Genomic DNA, 22,080 nt, shown 5'->3' with positions numbered 1-22,080 from the left:
ATCATTGGTTAAAAGGCACCAGACTGTATGGTGTCCGTGTTTCATTCAGTAAAATCAGATTATTTCTCAAATTATGTTTCTGCCCATCATGTTTTCCAAATTTGAGGTTTTCTCTGTGATATACTTTTTTGTAGAAACATAGAAAAGTTTTAATAGTACGCAAAATTTACTTGAATCATAGAAAATTTTTCTTAAAAATGGTGTGATTTATATGTGTTTATCTTAAATCGATAAATTTACATTCGAAGAATGATTTTCATATTAAATATAGATTGGTTTATTTTCTTATTGCCAATGCCTGTATGTGTCTGTAACAGTTATGTTATAAGCTACAGTTTGAAATGAATTTATTGAAAAATTATATTTAGAGCCTCAGATAGAACGATATAGAATGTTATAGACAGTTTAGATCTTGCTGATAATAATTACCATATTATTGATAATGAAACTCAATACAGCAAACGATTCATTAATTATGATGAATTAATAGTGTACTCTTTAATACATTCATCGCTGTGTAGAACATGGTAACAATCGTCATAAGTTGTTTGTTACTGGTGACATTCAATCAATTTCTTGTTATGCAAGTTGGAACATTTTACTTTAACTATTAGTTTAATTGGAAAGAATAAAGAGGCCCATTCCTTCGAGTACTTGATCTGTAATATGAATAATATGTAGTTAGCAACATACAAAAAGGTAATGAAAGCAGCAGTTACTTTTTAGAAAAAATAAATCTGTGATATCTCTGCATTTTATTGAAATTGGTTTTTTGTTGTTGTTGATTTATTACTGTATTGAAATTTGTCCAATGGGTAACATGCTATGAGAGAATAAAAAAGTTTTTTCCATTGATTTTTACCTTTGAAAATTATCGGTTGGAATCAGAAAAGAGTATCTTCAGTATTAATACGAATATAATTCTTAATACAATTGTTTATATAAGAATATTTCAAAATCTGCTAATGATGACTTTGAAGTGCCATTTTGTGTACTCTCTTGAATCACTTGAAGCTATTTCTTTTTTATGCATATCATATATTTTTCTCTTCGGACGTTCTGTTAATCATTTTATAAAGGTAAATACACTTATGTGGATAGCCATTATGAAAATGTGCTAAACTGGAAGTTGTAAATAGTAGCGCTAATAGGAATCTCCGGATCTCTCGAATTTACGATATTTCTAATATTTATTCATACTTTTGATAACTAGTTACATTTCAAATTTGTAGGAGTTGTTTTCATAAAAATTAAAGTATGTTTCATTGTCTTGGAGCATTATTAATTCGCCATATTTACTTTCGGAGGCAGATGTTTTGTACATTTTAACTACTCAAATTATGAAAAAAGGGTAAAGTTAGTATTGTAATAAACAATTGAAAGATAATGTTACGAGATACTTTTAGAAACAAAGGAAGGTATATCTATTATTTAATATTATTGTTTGATTCTAGTAGCCTCAAAATTTGATAAAAAGTGATAATTGTAGTTTAGAAAATATTTAGCATAATGTTTTACTTAAATTATATAAATAATTTTACAAACTTACTTTTCCGAGCACCAGTGCTATGGTCAACAAAGTTAACAAACCTAAACTTGCGCTGTACTTCCCTGGAGATGGGATACATTTGCACTCTGCACGTTACAACGTAATCTGAAATTCGTATTACATCTTTTCAGGAGCTTCAGTTTTGACCTTGTGGATTCGTCTCCAATTAGATGTTATTCTTTGTCCGCAGGCCAGAAATTAATTCCCACAATACTTTATTTGTTATTTGTTTTTACGTTTAGGTCGCAGGATTGTGTTTTTACATGGACTAAATGTAACAGATGATTTTAGTTTGTTCAAAATGGTAGTCTTGTTAGGAGAATGTGTGTGCAATAAAAGAAAGCAGGAGGATAACTCTATTTTGAAAATGAAACTATGGCATGGCATTTACATTTTTCAAATTTCGTAAACCTTTTTTGAAATAAAAGGATTTTCTGCAGCAATTCTAACTCAAATGTTCCGGTATGGTGTTTTATGGCAACAGATAAAACTCCGTGTGACATGTTCAGGTGGATCATAGTTCAAACCTGTATTCTAGGATTGGTAACAAGGTAGTTCCATTGTGCACAGCAAGTTGAGGGAGGATTGTTCTTATGATATAGCCTTAAAGATAAGCAGATTTTGCTTTGATATACGGAGGTACTGAAAGAAGACGTGAAATAATACTCAAGTCTCCTGTTCCTGTCCACTCTATTCAAGCGTACACCATTAGAGTGGTAAAAAGACGGGGGTTTCCTGTCATCTTTTGTAAGTGAAAGGGAATTTTGCATATATTATTACATTGCGCTATTTCTCAAGAAGGGCAGATAGTATTTTTAATCTTTTTGCGTATTCACGTGAAGATAATTTTTGGAACTGACGAAGAAACTGTTCTTATTGGAATAACAGTTACTAATTGCATGTAATGGGAAATTTTTTTTTATATGGTTCAATATGTAGTTGAGTGTTATAGTTAGTGTTCTTGACAAATACACATACACGATTGGCGTTGACAAAGCAGTTATCAACAACACTACTTTTTTAGTTGAAATACCTAATTTAAAATACAATTTAATTTCGATTCATTGATTCTATATTATGGCCTTTTCTATGATCTTCTTTTACACGCGTTTTGAATTTTGTCTGCCGGTAAAATGTGCTATCACCTAAAGTAAATTTTATTCATTTAATATTTGCATAACTCTGTGCGTTCCCTATACTTTGTTTCTTGTAATACAGATCTTGATACTTTATTAGATTTTCGATGTGTGAAAAAAAAACTAAATCATGTTACTAGAGTTTTAAATTTACAATTTTGTAACTATAATATTTTGGACTCCACGAAGGTTTCAGTTAACCGATACATACTACCGAGTCTCCTACAGACAACTGAAATTTCATCAGTAAAACTCTCAAAGAAAGATGCGTCGAACACAGTTCAAGGAGGTTAAGCGTTGTACATCGCGATTCCAGGACTTTAGATTATTGAGTAACACTCCCTGGAATAGAGACAAGGGAGTGAGTCTCTCATACGAAGTACATCTCTGATACATATTGTACGTTGATATATTACATAACCACACAGAAAACTAAAACGTCTTCCACAGTTAGTTTGACGAGCTGTAAGATCAGTAAGGTAATATAGCTAATGTCGCACATAATCTAGAAGTGAATAAAGAACTAACTCTGGACACTTACAGATCACTACAAAAGAGATTTCTTCTGCTCAGCCTCTGTTGTTACTCCATGTATCGTAGTTTCAGACACTACAAGTACCATATTCAGAGAGCTGTGTTAAACAATCTTAAAACTGTCAAACAAGAATTTTCATCTATATTTTAAAATATATTGATATCAAATTATGCACATTAGTTAGTGATATACACGTATTAATCATTTTACACTATACACATAAAGAATTATGGATAGGTAAAAAATATTAAAGGATTTAAGTTAAGGGAAGACTCACCATGGCATGAGATAACCAGTGACTTCTGATTAACTGATTCTATGATAATCTCTCTATGACGTTCTCTTGCCTATGATATTGGCGGAACAGCTCATGAAGAAAGTTTTTCCACAAACGCGTGCTCTTCACAATAAGATAGATATATGGTTAATTATTGGATGAGAGTTAGCGAAGAATATAACTCGAGGGTCTAAACAATTTAATTTCTGACTGTGTCTGTATGTCCGCACGATATCTCAAGAACGGACATTTCATAAAAGCTTTGCATGAAGCTTCATTTCTATGGGCAACATTGGGGTGGATGATGGTGCATGTCCCTCCATGGCATTTGGCTGAATGTAAGGGACAGTTTTACATTGTTCATATGGTTAACCATGATGGCAACGAGAAAATCAACGAAAAAATAAATGTACAAATAAATTGAGTACAATCATATAAGATTTAACATGTAAAATGTGAGAAAAAAAATATAGTCATAGACTTTGCGTACTCCTACTTTGTACTTACCATATCTGTAAGAGAAATAGTCTCAGCGAGCCCTTTGAAATACTGAAATTCTTCAAGAAATCCCACACAAATTAAAAATATTCTATTTGGAAAGAAATTCCGTTTATAATTGTACCGATATTTACTTATATTATGTATAACGTATTTCTTTTCGCAACCCTGTTACTCGTTACTGGTTAATATTACGAGTATTTTTTCCGATGTTCTTGGAACTAATTTCTTGGGCGGAATAATAACCTGACCAACGGCGCAGTGTAGCGGGTACGGCGGTTATCGTAAGATAACCAGATCAAGTAACGTCAAGCGTGGCTGCTGCTTGGATAGGTGACCGCTGAGCGATCCTGTCCTTGCAAGCAGCCCGCCTGCCCGGCCATTGGTAGTGGTTCGGAAGTCACCTTTAAGCCGTTGGTCCCCAGGTTAAGTGTTAGAGAGGGCTTCTTAGCCCTAACTTCGCCTGGTAAAATAAGACATTCTTTACTTTTACTTTTAACCTAATTATTTGGTAAGCGTAGGAATCCTTTTGCTCACACGCCTTGTCTGTAAGTACAATTAACATTTCGTATGTTAATTTATGTTTTCGTATTACCACGGTTTCGTAAACCACGACGTAGTTTTTGAGTCGACGCCAACGTTTAAGGGAAATTAATTTTAATGTTTTAGTAAAATGTTTAAGTTTTGTTGGCCCAACCCCCCGATATCATTTTGGTTCATTATTACTCTATTTTGGTAGCAACGTGGCAAAGTCATATTTTAATTCCATATCTAGAAGTGGTGCTTGTAAGTTAACGAATAATCACGATTAAATAATATGTAAACTTTGCAATTTCGAGTATTTATGCTATGACTTCAGAGATATCCACCCCCATGTGTGTTTCGTTCATTCGTTACATACTTGACATACTAATACTGAGTTACTTAATTTGTTCTACTGATTTTTAAGTTCTAGTATTTTAGTAGGAGTTTTGAAAAAATTTGTTTATGACATCTTGGTTGGATCTTATGTATTATATTAAACATAGCGAGATAAGTGGCAAAGCATACGTTACTAACTTATGACCTTTTGCCGCTGAAATTTCGCTAATTTTCCAACAGCCTTGGTGGTATTCATAGGCACCATCTAGAATATAATTACATCTGCCTGTCTGTTTGTCGTTTACAATATTCAGGTCTCATGAATATGCGCCACCAAACATTCTGAATAAAGTTTAACACTTCACATGTACTTCATCATCTCTCTAAAGTAGTACTCAAATGTACTTTTAATTTATGTTTATATATAACACATACTTGTAATCAAATGCTTTTGTAATTTAAACAATGCTATTTCAAATTCTACAATAGTAAAATGAATTTGGCGTGCAAAGAATTCGTTCTAGTGCCATAAACACTCGTTTCTTAAATGAGGTGAGGATTTTGCAATGACAGGAGGTTCACCCAAAATCCGCTGGAGATTTTTATACAGGTGTTCCAAATTATATCGAAATCTGAATTGCAGAGAAAAGTGGAATGCCTGGATATTTTTACCGGTTTCAAAAAAAAAAAAAATATATATATATATATAATCTAGTTGAATTAGAGTCATGTTTAAGGAATTTCATTTGTTCTCTTATTATAAGACAATAGGAAACCCCCACGTTGTATTTAATATTAAAAGGACCATTGCGCTGCTTCCGGAGTAACAGTTTATTCAAGATGGATAAACTTGGGGGTATAGGATACCTCCTGTAGAGATCACATTGAAGAGAGACATCAGGCACTATCACAGTCTTAATGTCACTTTTGCAGAAGATGAGATTAGTTCTTTCCCAGCCTCTTCCGGTCAAAAGCGAGTAGGGGAAGCCTCTCTCATATTTAAGTTTAAAAGATCCTTTATCATTAAGGGAGTCTCACCCACTCCAAAAGTCGTCATCTGTAGCTTACCAGATCTATCAGCAACCCTTTCTTTCCAACCAGTTTCTAGAAATTTGTGGTTAACGATGTTATCGCTTATGGACAATAATCGAATTACCCAGGATTAAGTAACATGCCGGTTTTGCTTTAACCATTATAAGTTTAACTGACTGACAGTTATAAATCCTCCTGTTGTAAGAAATATGTGGGAATAACAAAACGGACAAGTGGAATCGAGAAGTCTTCTGAGAGGCATGAGACCCCTCGCGCTTGCTGACATGCATTAATTCCTGGAATCTACCAACTTTTGTAAATGTAATAATACAAGTTCAAAGCTTACATATCTGAGAAGGGTGTACATTTAAAGCTACGCTATCATACCAATCCTCAGAGCGTTATCTTATCAACTTGTCCAATTTTCCCGATTAGATAAGTGTGAAGGTTAGGCGTCGAGGCTTGTCTGCCAGGTGAGTAGTGAGGCGGTCTTGTCACCAGCTGCACATACGTGTCACAAGTATTCCGTGGTAACAGTGATTCTGTATCTGTGATTTACATGGGTCCGTTTTAGTGAAAACACTCTTGTCAGTAAGGTACGAGGGATTAGACTGGAAATGGTTAGATTGAGATTGTATTTTGGTAAGTTAACTTCGTCTAAGTAAGCAGATAATTACTGTAGTGATACTAGGCCCAGTAAGTTTGTAACGAACTATATGCTAGATCCTTTAAATTTTTAAACCTAATATAATATTATAAATTATATATTTAACAGTTTATTTAGTTTCTGGTTTCGAGTTAAAATCAAATTTTCCCTGATATATGTATCTTTCAACCTCTAAAGTTTTATTATGTAGGAATTTTGTAATTTCAAGTTACAATAAAAACAACCATTCCCTTGTCTAAACTTACACCCTGTGAAATTTAGGGTTTCCAGTTATCTGATTACTAAAATTATACTGATTGTGGCTTTTTGTTTTTATCTCCATTCAGTTAACAAATAATTAATACAATAAAATGTAGTAAACTTCTAAATTCTGAATATCACATCTACTGGACCTGATCTCCTATTAGTGTAATATGTTACTACAAATTTAGTTTGCATAGAAAATATTAAACAGCCATTTCTTATGTTAAGAAATGTTTATATACAGAGTGTCCTAGAACTTTCCACCAATATATTGGTAGAGAGTTATGAGACACTGCATATTGCATATACATACATACTACTACCATCCGGGTTACTACGAACGTAGCGTAGTCTTAAACCTAAGAAGCCATTTTTAGTGTTTAGTCTCTCTAAAATCCGTAATGGTTATTGGAAGAAATGTGTATTAGTTTATTGTGTCTTTAGGGGTTTTTGAAACCCCTTGAATTTCTGAAGCATGTGAATGTCGTTGGAAGAGATTCCACTAATATTTCTTCTGCCTTGAGATAAGACATTATATATTGTTGGAGAACGGTAGACAGAAGGGACTGTGATATGTAGAAAGTTGTGGAATGTTTTATGTATGACTAACGATTTTACGTCAAATACATCATTCGAGTAACAGTTTAGTGTTTAATGAACAGAAAACATTGTTACACTACCCAATTGTTGGTTTCCTTACACGGTCACAGTTTTCAACTGACTCATTTTCTGTAGAAAAGAATTGAATTATTGGTTTGTAAGGTATCTAAATTCAATTAACATTTAGTTTAATTTATAGTAGCAAGATTATTATAATATTCTATGCCTCATATAATATCCTAGACAAATTTAAAACCCTGTAATGTTTATTGTAATCGCTCAAAAAGTTTACTTTAATCCTTTCAGTAATTTTTTTATACAACTGTATGCCTGAATTAACTTTCGTATCAATCACTGGTGGCATAGGTATTGACTATGTATCTATGAGTTTTATATTGACCTGCAAACTTTAATATTTATTAAATCTAACTATTAACAATTTTGAAGCTGATTTCAATGGTTGGGCAAAATTTAGTATGAACTAGAAATACAGACTTTAGAAAAACATACCATGTTTTTTTCCCTAAAAGATGCAGTGATTCTGATCAAATTTAAAGTTTTAAATTTTTTGTCAAACAAATTAAATTATCCTTTAGTACAGCAGAATCACAAAGAGTTATGACGTTGTTACTACGGTTATATTGATAATGAAAACTATAAATTTCCAAGTTCAGTAGTTTTAAAATGTTTCACCCTGTACCGTCATATTGCATATACAGTTAAAGAGTAGTCAGACAATTTAACTATAAATGTAGATGGTAACAGGTTGAACCGCTCTAACATGTTCTTTCGGCGAATATTTTTCGTTAAAATAAAGGATATTTTCAAACACCCACAAGGTCGGAATCCTTCCGTAATAAATCGTATGGACATCCTTCAACGCAGTCAATGATTAGTTTGAGACCTACTACGACAACAAGCATGGTATGTTACAAAAGGTTTATTTTAGATGGTCTTTGTAATGTGGAGAAAAACTGGTTCCAAAATGACTTAACCAAAACTGTTAAAATTTTCCCTACAAATAAGCTAAGAAGTACTTGAATTTTGAGTAAATTAATATGTAAAGTGTGGATGGTGTTTATGTTTTTATTGTAATTTATTTTGTTACATAGCATGACATCAACGTCTAAAGTAGCTAAAATATTTAGTAAAATATCCTTGTGATAGTACAAAGTGATGTACATTTAAAATGGCCTATGTAAAATATTGACAAGTATAAATGATCTTTTATAAATTTATGATTTGTGGAATCCCTTACGAAGTAAATAAAAAGAACTATAGCTAATTTTACCTAAGTACTTTCTCTAAAGGGAACATAATGTACGTGTTTTCCAATCAATAATTTGCGCACCAAAGTCACAAGGACCTGTTAGAATAAATAAAACACCTGTGTTGAACGTTGTGTGCTTCAACACCTGTTCCATTTACTGACAGGTAAAACTTGTTACGCACAACGATGGCTTCCCCTTAGAAAACTCAATTGCCTTTCTGTTGGGAGTGGGAAACATTTGCTCAGCTTCCCAATAATGACAAGACAATGATTTCAATGGTTTATTCATTAGAATGACGCGTCATTGCAGGTGTGTTTTTGGATAAGTTGGCATACTGAAAGCAAACTTTACAGTGTGAGTTACATTGCTTCATGGAGAATTGTATGGAGAATTTTAATATCCTGTAGTTATTTTGACGAATTTGATATTAGTCTATACTGGAGAAACAAAGTTTATTTTTAAATCGGTCTATTGGATAACATCTGACTGTGAGTTAGTTCAAACTGTCAAACTACAGATAAAATATAGTATGTAGTGAAAGTTTTCCTCTAGATAGACTAATATGTCTATGTGTACGAGATTGGAGTGGTTTGTTTGTAAGGATCGTGTACTAGTTTGCTTTCTGTATCAGTTTGAATGTATATTGCATTCCCTTTTATAGAATTTTCATCTTTATTACTACATAATATGTCATATAAAATAATGCTCTCAGTATTTCTGGTAGTTTTCTGGGGAAAAAGATTTAGTTCTATTGGTGGCTATATTGATTTTAGCGTTATAAGAACAATAGAAAACCTTAAACATTTCACGCTCTTCTTTATTGGAAAGACTATTGGATGGATTATTTGAAAAAACATTTTTTGTTATTTATCATTAAATAATAAATTATTATATTGGCTTAGTGTACAAGAAAACGTAAAACGCGTTTGGCTTCGTTATATTTGTAAAATAAGACTCCTCCAATACTTCTTCTTCGTTCAGAAATTTGTTTTATGTTATAAAAGCCAAAGTCATATCACTACAGCTGCCTCTTCACTGATTGAGTTAGAATAGTGATGGACTCGAAATAGATCGTCTAAATTTGGAATAATCTGCAAGTGAATTAATTGTTTCTGGAATTAATGGATGGCATCAAAATGTGTTTGATGTGTTCCATCACAAAATGTGTTCTCGACAAACCGAACCGTGACGCTTCTTCTCCCGATTGAACTAGGTACCAGGAAAGTGTTGTATAAGTGTTTGATGTGTTCCATCACAAAATGTATGATGTTTCTCGACAAACCGAACCGTGACGCTTCTTCTCCCGATTGAACTAGGTTTTACGTTCAGGAAAGTGTTGTATAAGTGTTTGATGTGTTTCATCACAAAATATAACTTGTATGATGTTTCTCGACAAACCGAACCGTGACGCTTCTTCTCCCGATTGAACTAGGTTTTACGTTCAGGAAAGTGTTGTATAAGTGTTTGATGTGTTCCATCACAAAATGTGTTCTCGACAAACCGAACCGTGACGCTTCTTCTCCCGATTGAACTAGGTTTTACGTTCAGGAAAGTGTTGTATAAGTGTTTGATGTGTTCCATCACAAAATGTGTTCTCGACAAACCGAACCGTGACGCTTCTTCTCCCGATTGAACTAGGTTTTACGTTCAGGAAAGTGTTGTATAAGTGTTTGATGTGTTCCATCACAAAATGTGTTCTCGACAAACCGAACCGTGACGCTTCTTCTCCCGATTGAACTAGGTTTTACGTTCAGGAAAGTGTTGTATAAGTGTTTGATGTGTTTCATCACAAAATATAACTTGTATGATGTTTCTCGACAAACCGAACCGTGACGCTTCTTCTCCCGATTGAACTAGGTTTTACGTTCAGGAAAGTGTTGTATAAGTGTTTCATTAGTAATTAATTTATATTAAAAACTTAGTAACCTCAATTACATAATGAATAATAAAGTTTTATTACAATTGCATAGCATTGTTATTGTTGTTTTTCAATCTAAATACTTTGTAGGCGATTAACATTCTTTTCTGGGTATTTACATATTACCTTGTTTCCAGGTAAGGAGTAATTTAATATATGAATACCATACCGATAGCAAATTTTCAACAAATCTACTAAGTGTTGTTACAAGTCATGTGTTGTGTGCTCTGGACCTCGTTAACAGTTTCCTCTGCTGTGGTTAGAATTTACGTTACTTTACTCAGGATTTTATATTACAAAACACCTTTTCATCTACCTTCTGGTGGTACATATTATAGATTCCGTTTTATTGGAGTTATAATAATTGTTTTCTTCTAAGAACAAGTTGTATATTGAAATAATATTAACGTAGAATATCATAATTAATTTAGAAAGTATCATATACATAGTCATGGTTACTAGGTTTCTATAATATACAAATATAAATATTGCTTCTATGGTTTATAAAGAAAAAACGTAAACTTTACTATAGTTTTAGTTTATTAGAGTATTTAACGTATCATAAATTATAAATATGGATTGGTTGTTCAGAATATTTTCTATATTTCATTCAAGAATGTAGTACATATGATTAATACGTATTTGCAGATTAGTGAATTTGTGAATTTTACCTATTAAAATTAAACATCGTTTAATTTTCAGACAAAACCAATTGTTTTTGTTATCTAAATAATTTTATACTAGACCTTAACGTAATATTTGCATATCGATTTGTTTGCTTAACTATGCATTTTCATTAAAAATAGCTAATGGAGTGAAGATATAAAATTGCATCTACAAGGTGCTGTGTTCGTTAATGGACAAACACTTTTAGCTAAGTGATGTTTTAATTATCGCTAATACTAATTAAGGCACGCTCTAATTCAGTATTATGTCAGTAATTCTGGTGGGAATTAATATATTGTGACCGTCTGCTAATAAAACACTAATGTAACGTCTACAATGCACTGTTATAGTAGTCGTTAAATGTAAAAATACGATTGTATGAAAAATTAATTTATCAATCGTTGAATAATCTGAACAACAGTATCATAAGTTAATTATCAATATCTTAATTGATATGACAAAAAAGAACTGTTTTATTAATTTTTAAAAATCAAATAAATTAAATTTTAGCTGGAAACAGTATTTTTAATTAAGTAGTACCAAGTAACATTTTCCCTCACATACTTAGACATTCATTGTATTTCTATTTATTTTGTAAGATTTATTTATAAATTTGATATTTATGATCTTAAAATACCTATTAAAATAAATGTATATGTCAATGTTAAACGTGTCTCAAATCCACGTTAAAACCTCTTAAGTATCCACATTAATTTACTTCTTTGGAATTAAAATTAAATTTTTCCGGATTAACTATCTTTTGCAATCTTAATGAACTGTGGCTATCAATAGGCGTGGATTCAATATTCAACGCTAGAACTTGCTAAGAAAAATATTTTGGAGGAAACTATTCTTTTAGATATGAGTCACGATTAATGGGTTTTAAAAATCTTTTGGACAGAAACAAAACAAACTATATAATTAGTTATAGTAATGCATTATACTAATACACCGAATTTCATCGTAATAGAAGTACTTTCCAATTAGTCGTTATTAGGATTTTAATAAATACGTTTTACGCAATTTTGAAACTGTACCCTTTACCAAATTTAGGGCTGTGATTTGTAGAGGTATGTAATCTGTACCGTTGTGGTAAACATACTATGCCAAAAACCAAAACTAAATTAATAGTTTATTGAGCTAAACTAATAAAAATAACTAATAAACTAATTAATAGTTTATTGGGCAAATTGTAACATTAGGATATGTTCAATAGAGAAAATATTATATATTAACAACCCCATACCGAATTTTCAAAATCCGTTCGTTTTGTCATGGATAGATAATAAACATGAACATTTAAAAGCGATTGTTTGACTATCCGTAAGCTACCAAAAATAATAACTCGATTCCTTTTATAATATCACAATACTTTCTCCTTACAATGGGTGATGATGAAAAATGGGGGTACCCGTTATAATCCCTCGGTCGGCCACTCGTTGACTTGCAATAATGTAATTTTCGTGTATGATCGAAAATCTTAAAATCATTGAAATACAATTTACAGGTATTATCAATTTTATATACAACTTTGAAGTAACAAATATGTTTAAAGTGTCCAGTGGGCCCATTCCCCGACAATAGCAACGTGTTTGCTAAGAAAGCTCAGTTGTAAAATAAAGTTTTTGGATGACTTATATTTAAAGTAGTTTCTAATATATCAATCTCGTGATAACATAATTTACTATTCGATATAACAAGTTAAAAAATGTATAAATCCTTATAGAGTTCTCATATAATTGTTTTAGTGTCATTAGAAACTTTTAAATATATTCAACTACATGTATGCTTAAATATATCGTTTACACAACCTCTTTGTGAAGGCTTAAACCACGGCGATGGCATATAAAACGTCGAGTTGTATGGCCTACTCTGCTTATTTAGAATTATTTTATTTCTATAAGCGGAGCTATAAAAAGGTAGTATGTCAATTCGATGTTATTTAAAACACAGAACTTGGTTTGTAGGCAACACCTTTTTGTTAAGTTATAAATTTGAAAAAATGTTTTCCTTGAATCGACATCGTGCTGACCAAATGACCATTTCATTCCATTCATAAGTAGCTTATTCTAGTAAGCAAACTGAGAGTTCGCTATGGTCGGAAAGTGCTCGAGTCAGCTGTTTCATATTTGCTAACGAGCTTGGTGTGGGTACTAGGGTTTTAATGGGGTTTTAACATTAACCATCCAATTTGCACCCAGTTCAATGATTAGCCTGACCCACTCCTGGCTTGCAAAAGGAACCGATAAGGGACTTCCATTTGAGCATATCAACTAATAAACACTTGCAGATAACAAAGTCTTATCAAGCAAGTATTTTAACCACTAAAATACCACTACAATTAAATTTTAAACATTAGAATAGGGCAATATATGTTTCTTTCGTTTTGTAAATAGATGGATAAATCTACACGTCATTCCTATTGCTTTAGTTAATTGCGTATAGTGTACACTCCAGTTTATTTACAGTGTTTGGCTCTGTAACTTATTTACCAAATTAAAAAAAAAACTTCCAAGAATTGGGGTAACATAAATAAAAAGGCACTTAGCATCTCGTTTATGTTGTTGTTGTGAACCAAAGATTGGTCAAAGTTGCAATGCTGGAATTTAGTAACCATTTGCATATTTTTTACTGAATTCAAAAAAGTAACATGTTAAAATTACGTGTATGTAATTGTATAGGAACACTGTTTGTACATCAAACTAATTTCGAGAAACATGAACAATAACACCATCAGCCACAATATATGTGTTCTTTTAGTATTGCTACAAGAGCTGTTTGTACATCAAACCAATCTCAAGAAAACATAAACAACAACACCATCAGCAACAATATATGTGTTCTTTAGTATTGCTACAAGAGCTGTTTGTACATCAAACTAATCTCAAGAAACAAAACAACACCATCAGCAACAATATATGTGTTTCTTTAGTATTGCTACAAGAGCTGTTTGTACATCAAACTAATCTCAAGAAACATAAACAACAACACCATCAGCAACAATATATGTGTTCTTTAGTATTGCTACAAGAGCTGTTTGTACATCAAACTAATCTCGAGAAACATAAACAACAAAACCATCAGCAACAATATATGTGTTCTTTAGTATTGCTAAAAGTGCTGTTTGTACATCAAACTAATCTCAAGAAACATAAACAACAACACCATCAGCAACAATATATGTGTTCTTTAGTATTGCTACAAGAGCTGTTTGTACATCAAACTAATCTCAAGAAACATAAACAACAACACCATCAGCAACAATATATGTGTTCTTTAGTATTGCTACAAGAGCTGTTTGTACATCAAACTAATCTCAAGAAACATAAACAACAACACCATCAGCAACAATATATGTGTTCTTTAGTATTGCTACAAGAGCTGTTTGTACATCAAACTAATCTCAAGAAACATAAACAACAACACCATCAGCAACAATATATGTGTTCTTTAGTATTGCTGCAAGAGCTGTTTGTACATCAAACTAATCTCAAGAAACATAAACAACAAAACCATCAGCAACAATATATGTGTTCTTTAGTATTGCTACAAGAGCTGTTTGTACATCAAACTAATCTCAAGGAAACATAAACAACAACACCATCAGCAACAATATATGTGTTCTTTAGTATTGGTACAAGAACTGTTTGTACATCAAACTAATCTCGAGAAACATAAACAATAACACCATCAACAACAATATATGTGTTCTTTAGTATTGCTAAAAGTGCTGTTTCTATACCACTTTCGAAAGTTTTGGATCATACAACTATCTTATCAGGTTCTGAAAGATTTTAATCTTTTCACATACATTAAATTCGTTTTATTTCGTTAGTATTGAGCAGCCCAAAGCTGGTGTTTAAGTCATTTCCGCTCTATTGCTACAGATTGTTTTCAAGATCCTAAAATTATAATTGGTCTATATCCATCTTTGTAATTGAAAGCAGAGAGAGGTGAAGTTGGGGAACGTCCAGCGTTCTTTGTTTTATCAAATTAATAAAGGAACTCAATCATTATAGAACATGGAAGCTGATAAATGAATTTGGCACAAACCGAAATTATAAGATTCCTAACATCAGTATATTATATTGCAAATCTTATACCTTACTGTAATCCTGTTTCAACGTGATGTTTCATTTTATTGTTCTTGGACTTGTAGTACAATACTTACTGACTGGTTAATACACACTGCAGTTTACTATCAAATGTACCGTCATTTGTTTACCAATTTCCTGTAGCAATTTTAAGGAAATGTCACTAAATAAATTGTAATAAATTATGAAGTGTTTTAAGAGCATCGTTGCCACTTATACATTATTACTCAGACGTTTCTACTGTTATGTGACTTTTATAAACGTAGCTAATATTAGTTTTGAAGTAGCAATATTGAAAATGGTATCATTTAAGACGTTTTAACACCATTCCAAAATTGATTGTAAAAAGGACGATTTTATAGCATCTGATAATGCTAAAATACTTAGCTTAAAAATACTGTGCAAAAACTGTTCACCAATTATCCAGGAAAAAATTATTTTCTACACAATTTTACGGGTCATTTTATGCACGCATGGTATTTTCCGATATTGGTATGATCATTCTGTAGAAATAATTTCATAAATTAATTTAAGATTTTTAATGAAGGGATGTCTCTACGCGTATAAGATTTTTATCAAAGCCGGTATGATTGTGTTATGAATATCGAACAGGTCTTCAAACAGGCGAGTTATCAAATAAACCGATAGGCTTGCAGCCTTCAGACGGTAGTAGTGCAAGAAGATAACTTCCAGAAGTGAGATATTTTAAGACGAGAAGGGTCTCTAAATAGCAGAGTTCTTGAGGCAAAAGCTACGAGAAACCAGGACATTCTTGAGGCCTGCTTTCAGATAACGTTTGATGCTAAAACATAATACAGAGGCTTGAGGTTTCATAAGACTAGGAGCTCATAAGGACCAAGAAATTATGTTCAGTAGCTACTATAAAAGATGCAGGTTATTTATGCTTAGAACGATCCAGAGACCGGGCTTCCTAAGATGAAAGATTGCCAAATTATTTCTTCAGGTGGAACCAAATACTGCTATTTCTGACAATTTTTCTGTAATGCATTCGTGCGAATCTAAATAATCCAGCGAAATGAGTGCTTTTAAGTGCGGAATTAAAAATTCCACATCTCGTAGTAACAGAACCTACTGGTGGCTGGTAAGCTTAATTTGGTTTTGGTTAAGTTTAACACATCTAAATTATTGTTAATTCTCAAATCAACATGATTTTATCATTAAAAAACCAAAGTGATCTAATTTGATGGACATTTGTACACATTAATATACAGCGATCCGGTCCCACAGCCGGCCAAACTCCGTATACCCTTCATTATACTGTACCTTATGGTAAAGAAGATCTCCTACTGATCATTAGTGATCAAAGGAATGCTTGAGTTAAGAACACGTCATCATCCAGATAAGGGTGTCCGATGATACTCTTAACTGGAGGTCACGAGGTTCGAGGCCGTACAGTGGGGTGGGACCGGGGAGGTAGCGATTTATCCCAATTATGACCAATAATCGCAGTATTGTTACTCGTCATGCTATTATGCTCACTATAGTAGTGTAAAGGTAGCACTTATGTCTAGATAGGCAGTGAATTATTAGTAAGTAGATAGATGATAAGGTAATGTGAACAGGTTTGGTAGCGTTGTGTAGGTAGGAAAAAACTACTTCAAAATAATAATTTATCTCTAAAATTAAAAAGTGTTTACTTTTCATAAATTTTAGCTTAAAAGTGTTAAACATAAAAGTAATTAAAACTAGATTTAAAAAGTTTTAATTTTTTCAACGTTTGGAATGGAGACTACACTCCTCACATTGTTTTCACATGATGCATTGTTATTTGGAACGAAAAATCTACCGCACAGTAATTAATTATATATTGCTATATTGTTATTTAATTTAAACTTTGCTGCAATAAGACTTCTTTTGTGTAGGCTGACATTAACATAGGATAACATGGAACTCCACTCTCTCAGTTTTGAATTGGACAGATGGGTTTATGTCCAAGTTCTAACGTTCCTGTCAGAACAAGTTTGTGTTTAATCAGACAACGAAACAGAATAAGAAGTTTTAACGAACAGTTCTTCTTCTTCCTTCTTTGATAATCCTTGAATTTATAATTAATTTTAAAATTATATACAATAATAGTACTTTATACTCATAACATTGATGAATATTAAGACAATTTTGAAAATTCAATCAAAATAATTACTTTGATAATTATGTAGTCTCAAATAGCTTGATGGTTAAAATTTAAGCGTTGTTTTGAATTTCTTTAGACTATAAATTTAATAACATAATGTATGGAATTTAGCATATATGAAATAGGTAAATAACTGAAAACAGTAAGATTGTAATTTTCAGTAGAGGGTTACTGATATGTCACAAAACTCATAAATATGATTGAATCGTAAGTTAATGCTTTTTCCTAATCAAACTTTATTTTTCTTTACAGACTATTTATGTATGCCAACGGTTTTCTGTGCTTATTGGAGACTGATTGATTTGTTTTTCTATCTCCGAATACTAATTATTTATTCATACAGCATTATTGATATATCACAAAACTCATAAATATGATTGAATCGTAAGTTAATGCTTTTTCCTAATCAAACTTTATTTTTCTTTACAGACTATTTATGTATGCCAACGGTTTTCTGTGCTTATTGGAGACTGATTGATTTGTTTTTCTATCTCCGAATGCTAATTATTTATTCATACAGCAATTTTGTATTTTCCTACTGCCATTACAAAGTTTTAATAAATTAATCTTTTGAATTTTTTTACCCATTAAATCAACTCTATTTTTACTAATTTTGAGACCTTTCAAGTTATTGAATTCATCTCTGAAATATAAGAATAGAACATATCTCTTTTAAGAAAATTTAATTGATCAAGCTATCAAGATGGACATATTATTTGAATGTACATACTCTTTATTACGAACTCCTTCCCAATAATCTTCACTGTTAAGTGACATTTTAAATTTATATTTTCTTCTTGTTCATGTACAATAATAATAATATTTGGTTCATTAACAATTTAATTTTTACTCCTGAACTTTTTCCAAGTGGTCAAACAATCTAAACAATGTTAATATAAAAATGTCGTTACCTAGTTTAACGAATAGTATTTCCATTGGTGCCAGCGAGTCAAGAATATCACCTAGTTTTTTATACTTTCTAATAAGACATTTTCCAGTTCAATTCTCTTTTTAAATGCTATGAAATAAAAACATTGCAAAATAATACATTTAATTTAGATATAAAACTTTAAGGACTTTAAACTGTTCACTAATGTACAAATTCCATTCAATTATATTTTTTATTTGTGAATATCAGCTCCCCGAATACAACTACCCTAACACATGTGTTCCGTGACTGAGCCTACCAGCAGTCCACGATGTGACGTCACTTAGTGTTTACTCAGCCGTTATCTAACCTGTCTGTGTTCGTGTCAAAGATAACGTTGTGTAGAACACTCCTTGTTTAGAAGTATTATTATTGTGAGTAAAAATTAACCGAAACCCAATTATCGGTGTAGTGAACAAAAATACGTGTCTTCATATTCTTAAAGATTATTTAGGGCACAAGTTCTAAACATGACTTGGCGATAAAATAGGTAAAACTTTTGTACTGATTTAACTAACCTATTATCTCCCTCTCTATATAAAAATGTGTTTATTATATATTAAACTACGCAAAAATGAAGCAAACTTTAGTTTCTGGTTGGATTCATAATAGTTCGTAGGTTTTCGCATGGTGAAATCTAGTTTAACAAAATGTAATTATAGTACTCCAGGTTTTCTTTACTTCCTTCTGTGGGCTAGTTTGAACACTGAAAATTTTGAACATAATAAAACAATAATACTCACTATATATTATTGACTGTATTTTTCTAGGACCTTCAATATCTTGTAGAAAGTTTATTAAAAATGTCTGTTTGTATAAACGTTAATTCCCTACATATTGAAACGGAATTATAGTAGAACGGAGTAAATATAAAATTGGTTGATGATCAATTTTAAATGTTACTTTTATGGCTTAGTTTAATAAGTCAATCTTAAAAACCTTTACGTGATCATTTTTAAATTATAGTGTGAATTGTATTTTTTATATCATCGTTCTTTTCTTGAGTTTTTAAAGAGTTTTCATTAATGTAGGCTTGAACTACATGTCAGATTGTTCATCAACTCCTCACAGAACTTTTTCCAAAGTCCTGAAGTGTCACCGAGCGATGTTAGATAAAGCAACTATAATGAATTACAAATAAATAGATGGTAAGTAGTATCTGGATTTCTCTACACCCTACATAACAACTCCCCAAAATGAAGGTTTCAATTAAATTAACACTCTACTACGGTGTAAAAATAAAAATAATTCTATATAAATAAGGTCCATTTAAATTTCTTGTGGCACATATCTTTTAGACTGTTGTCATATAAGTACTATAAAGACTATTATGGTTTACAGTCTACCACATAAACATACATTGTGTGGTATTTATAAATGATGCGTTTTATTATGATACATTGAAAGGAACATGACATTACTCCTATTTTTATTACATCACACAATTGATGAGATTTTAAGCCGTATTTTTTAAGCTAGTACTAATACAAGAGATAGTCATGATTTAAAATATAATTTTATATAAAAAAAGTGGAATCTCTTTGTACTGAAACCTCAGATATTACTGTAGTATGTTAATATCACTGACCAGATAAATATCGCGCCTTCAATATAGCCAGGACGCAATATTGGTACAGCCCTGATCAGCAATCTTTGCCGATTCTGTATCAATATTGAACTTTGTAACGTTGTTCCTTAAAGTTTTTCAGTAACGTATTATCTGCATTGAATGTTGCAGCGTTGTTCCATTTATTCCTGTAGCGACGCAATATCTGTATCGAACTTTTAAACTTTATTTAACTTATTCTTTTAGCAGATCAGTGTACACCGAACTTGGTAAACTTTATTGTGGTTATTCTTAGGTAATTATTATGTTTAGTCTTTAAGGAACTGGTTTTACTGAGACCAGAAACATATTCAAGGGATATCTGCCTTCCTTCTATTAATATGTTTGGGAAAATAATGAAACTCCTTTACGAAGGATTGCCTCTATTAATGTATTTTACTTTAGTATTATTCAAGACCCGTGTAAGCCACGTGTCGTGCAATAGGCTTCATTAAGGTTTTATACATAATTTCAAGTCTACCGCTTATTTCGTGGACTACATGTGTTACTATGTTACGTGATAACATTTCATGTGATTGTACTCAGTTTGTTTACATTCATTTATTTTGCGATCTTGTTGCCATCATGGTTACCCATAAGACCTATGTAAAAATGTTAGCTAATATTTAGCCAAATCTCATGGAGTAACATTCAAGCTTCATTCAAAGTTTCAAGTCTACTGATCAGTTTGTTTTCGAGGTAACGTGTGGACAGACAAACATATAGACGGACATAAATTACATTTTACCAGGCCCTTAAGTGACAGGCATCTTTAACAGTCAGCTAATTAAAATATACATTTTATACGTTTTTACTGTGAAAAGCAAATGAAAGCAAAATTCTTTATTAAATTATAGTTTTGCATTGTTTACTGCCAACAAATTCTAAGACTACCTTTGAGTTAGTTGTGGTTATGAACGATTTAAAGTCAAGTACGGCTGGGTGGTCCTCGGGGTACTCTTAGACCTACATAAAATAAACTATTTCGTCAGATCCATATTCCCTTCAACTATTAATGTCGTAGATATATGTATACAAAAACATACTTAGTTTCAATTGTCTTATCAATTGTCTGTTGAACTAATATATGAATATATGCTTACGCCTGGGTTTGAAAATCCTTATTATGTACAGTTTATAAATGTTGTATCGCAAGTGGAATTCACCATTGTGATATACCTATTAAAAAGAAACAGAAATTATAAATTTTGCAGAAACCTGAAATTTGTATTTATTTTTTTGTTCAATATTATAATTTAAATTTTACATTTTCAGAAACATAGTTTATATCTTAATACTCAATACAATATCTAAAATATTTGTTTATAGTGAAAAAGTCGCAATATTTTTATGACAGTAATAAGAAAAAACGCTTATTACGATTTTTTACCCATAACGAAAATATTAAAATATTCTTTACACGTCTTAAGAAGTTTTTATTACTGGTAAGTTAATTCATAAATTAATTCTTAAATGAGCTTGTTTAGTACCTTTGTCTCAAATATGGTTGCTAAAATACAACTTAAAACACTTCTCTACGTTTAAAACTAAAATTTAAATCTTAATTTCTAGTAATCAATTAAAATATAATGATTTCTGTCTTTTTTATCCTTTTTTCCTATTCTAATAATGGATCGGTACGGATGATATTGTAATAGTATGAAATGTTATTTTGGTGATTCCTTACTCCTACGGGAACATCTGTTGAATGTTTGTAATGCCAAAAATTACGTCTATGGCGTAATTAGTTTTCGGTTGAGATAACTGTTTATGTTAAAATACTTTTTCGTCAAGTTCTTTAAAATACTTTTTCTTAAGGCAGGAAAAGTTTTAAAAAAGTGTCCATTTAAAGAGGAGTTTTAGGCATTTATAGCAGAACGTGTGGGTATCTTATAATGGAGTAAAACTATGATCGAAGGCCAGGATATGAAATTTTGTAAGACGTATGCAAAATATTTGTATTCATAAAAAACGCAATTTCTGTAAGTATTTATTGAAAATTGAAAGTTGAAAAAAGTTGATCTTCATAAATTACATCTACATTTTA

General features: G+C 31.5%; 1 protein-coding gene across 1 annotated transcript in view; it reads left to right on the top strand.

Annotated features, from left to right (window-relative positions):
- Positions 1-6,371: 6,371 nt before the first annotated feature.
- The window catches only part of LOC124363408 (alpha-1,3-mannosyl-glycoprotein 4-beta-N-acetylglucosaminyltransferase B), a 134,762-nt gene continuing 119,053 nt past the window's right edge, over positions 6,372-22,080 (top strand). Inside the window, exon 1 of the mRNA XM_046818668.1 lies at positions 6,372-6,530. Coding sequence (XP_046674624.1) covers positions 6,506-6,530 — 25 coding nt within the window. The 5' untranslated portion in view covers positions 6,372-6,505. The remainder of the gene's footprint in view (positions 6,531-22,080) is intronic.

This window comes from Homalodisca vitripennis, chromosome 1 (genome assembly GCF_021130785.1).
Source record: "Homalodisca vitripennis isolate AUS2020 chromosome 1, UT_GWSS_2.1, whole genome shotgun sequence".
Classification (NCBI taxonomy): Eukaryota; Metazoa; Arthropoda; class Insecta; order Hemiptera; family Cicadellidae; genus Homalodisca; species Homalodisca vitripennis.
The sequence above is the reverse complement of the archived record's forward strand: the minus strand, read 5'-3'. Positions and strand labels throughout refer to the sequence as shown.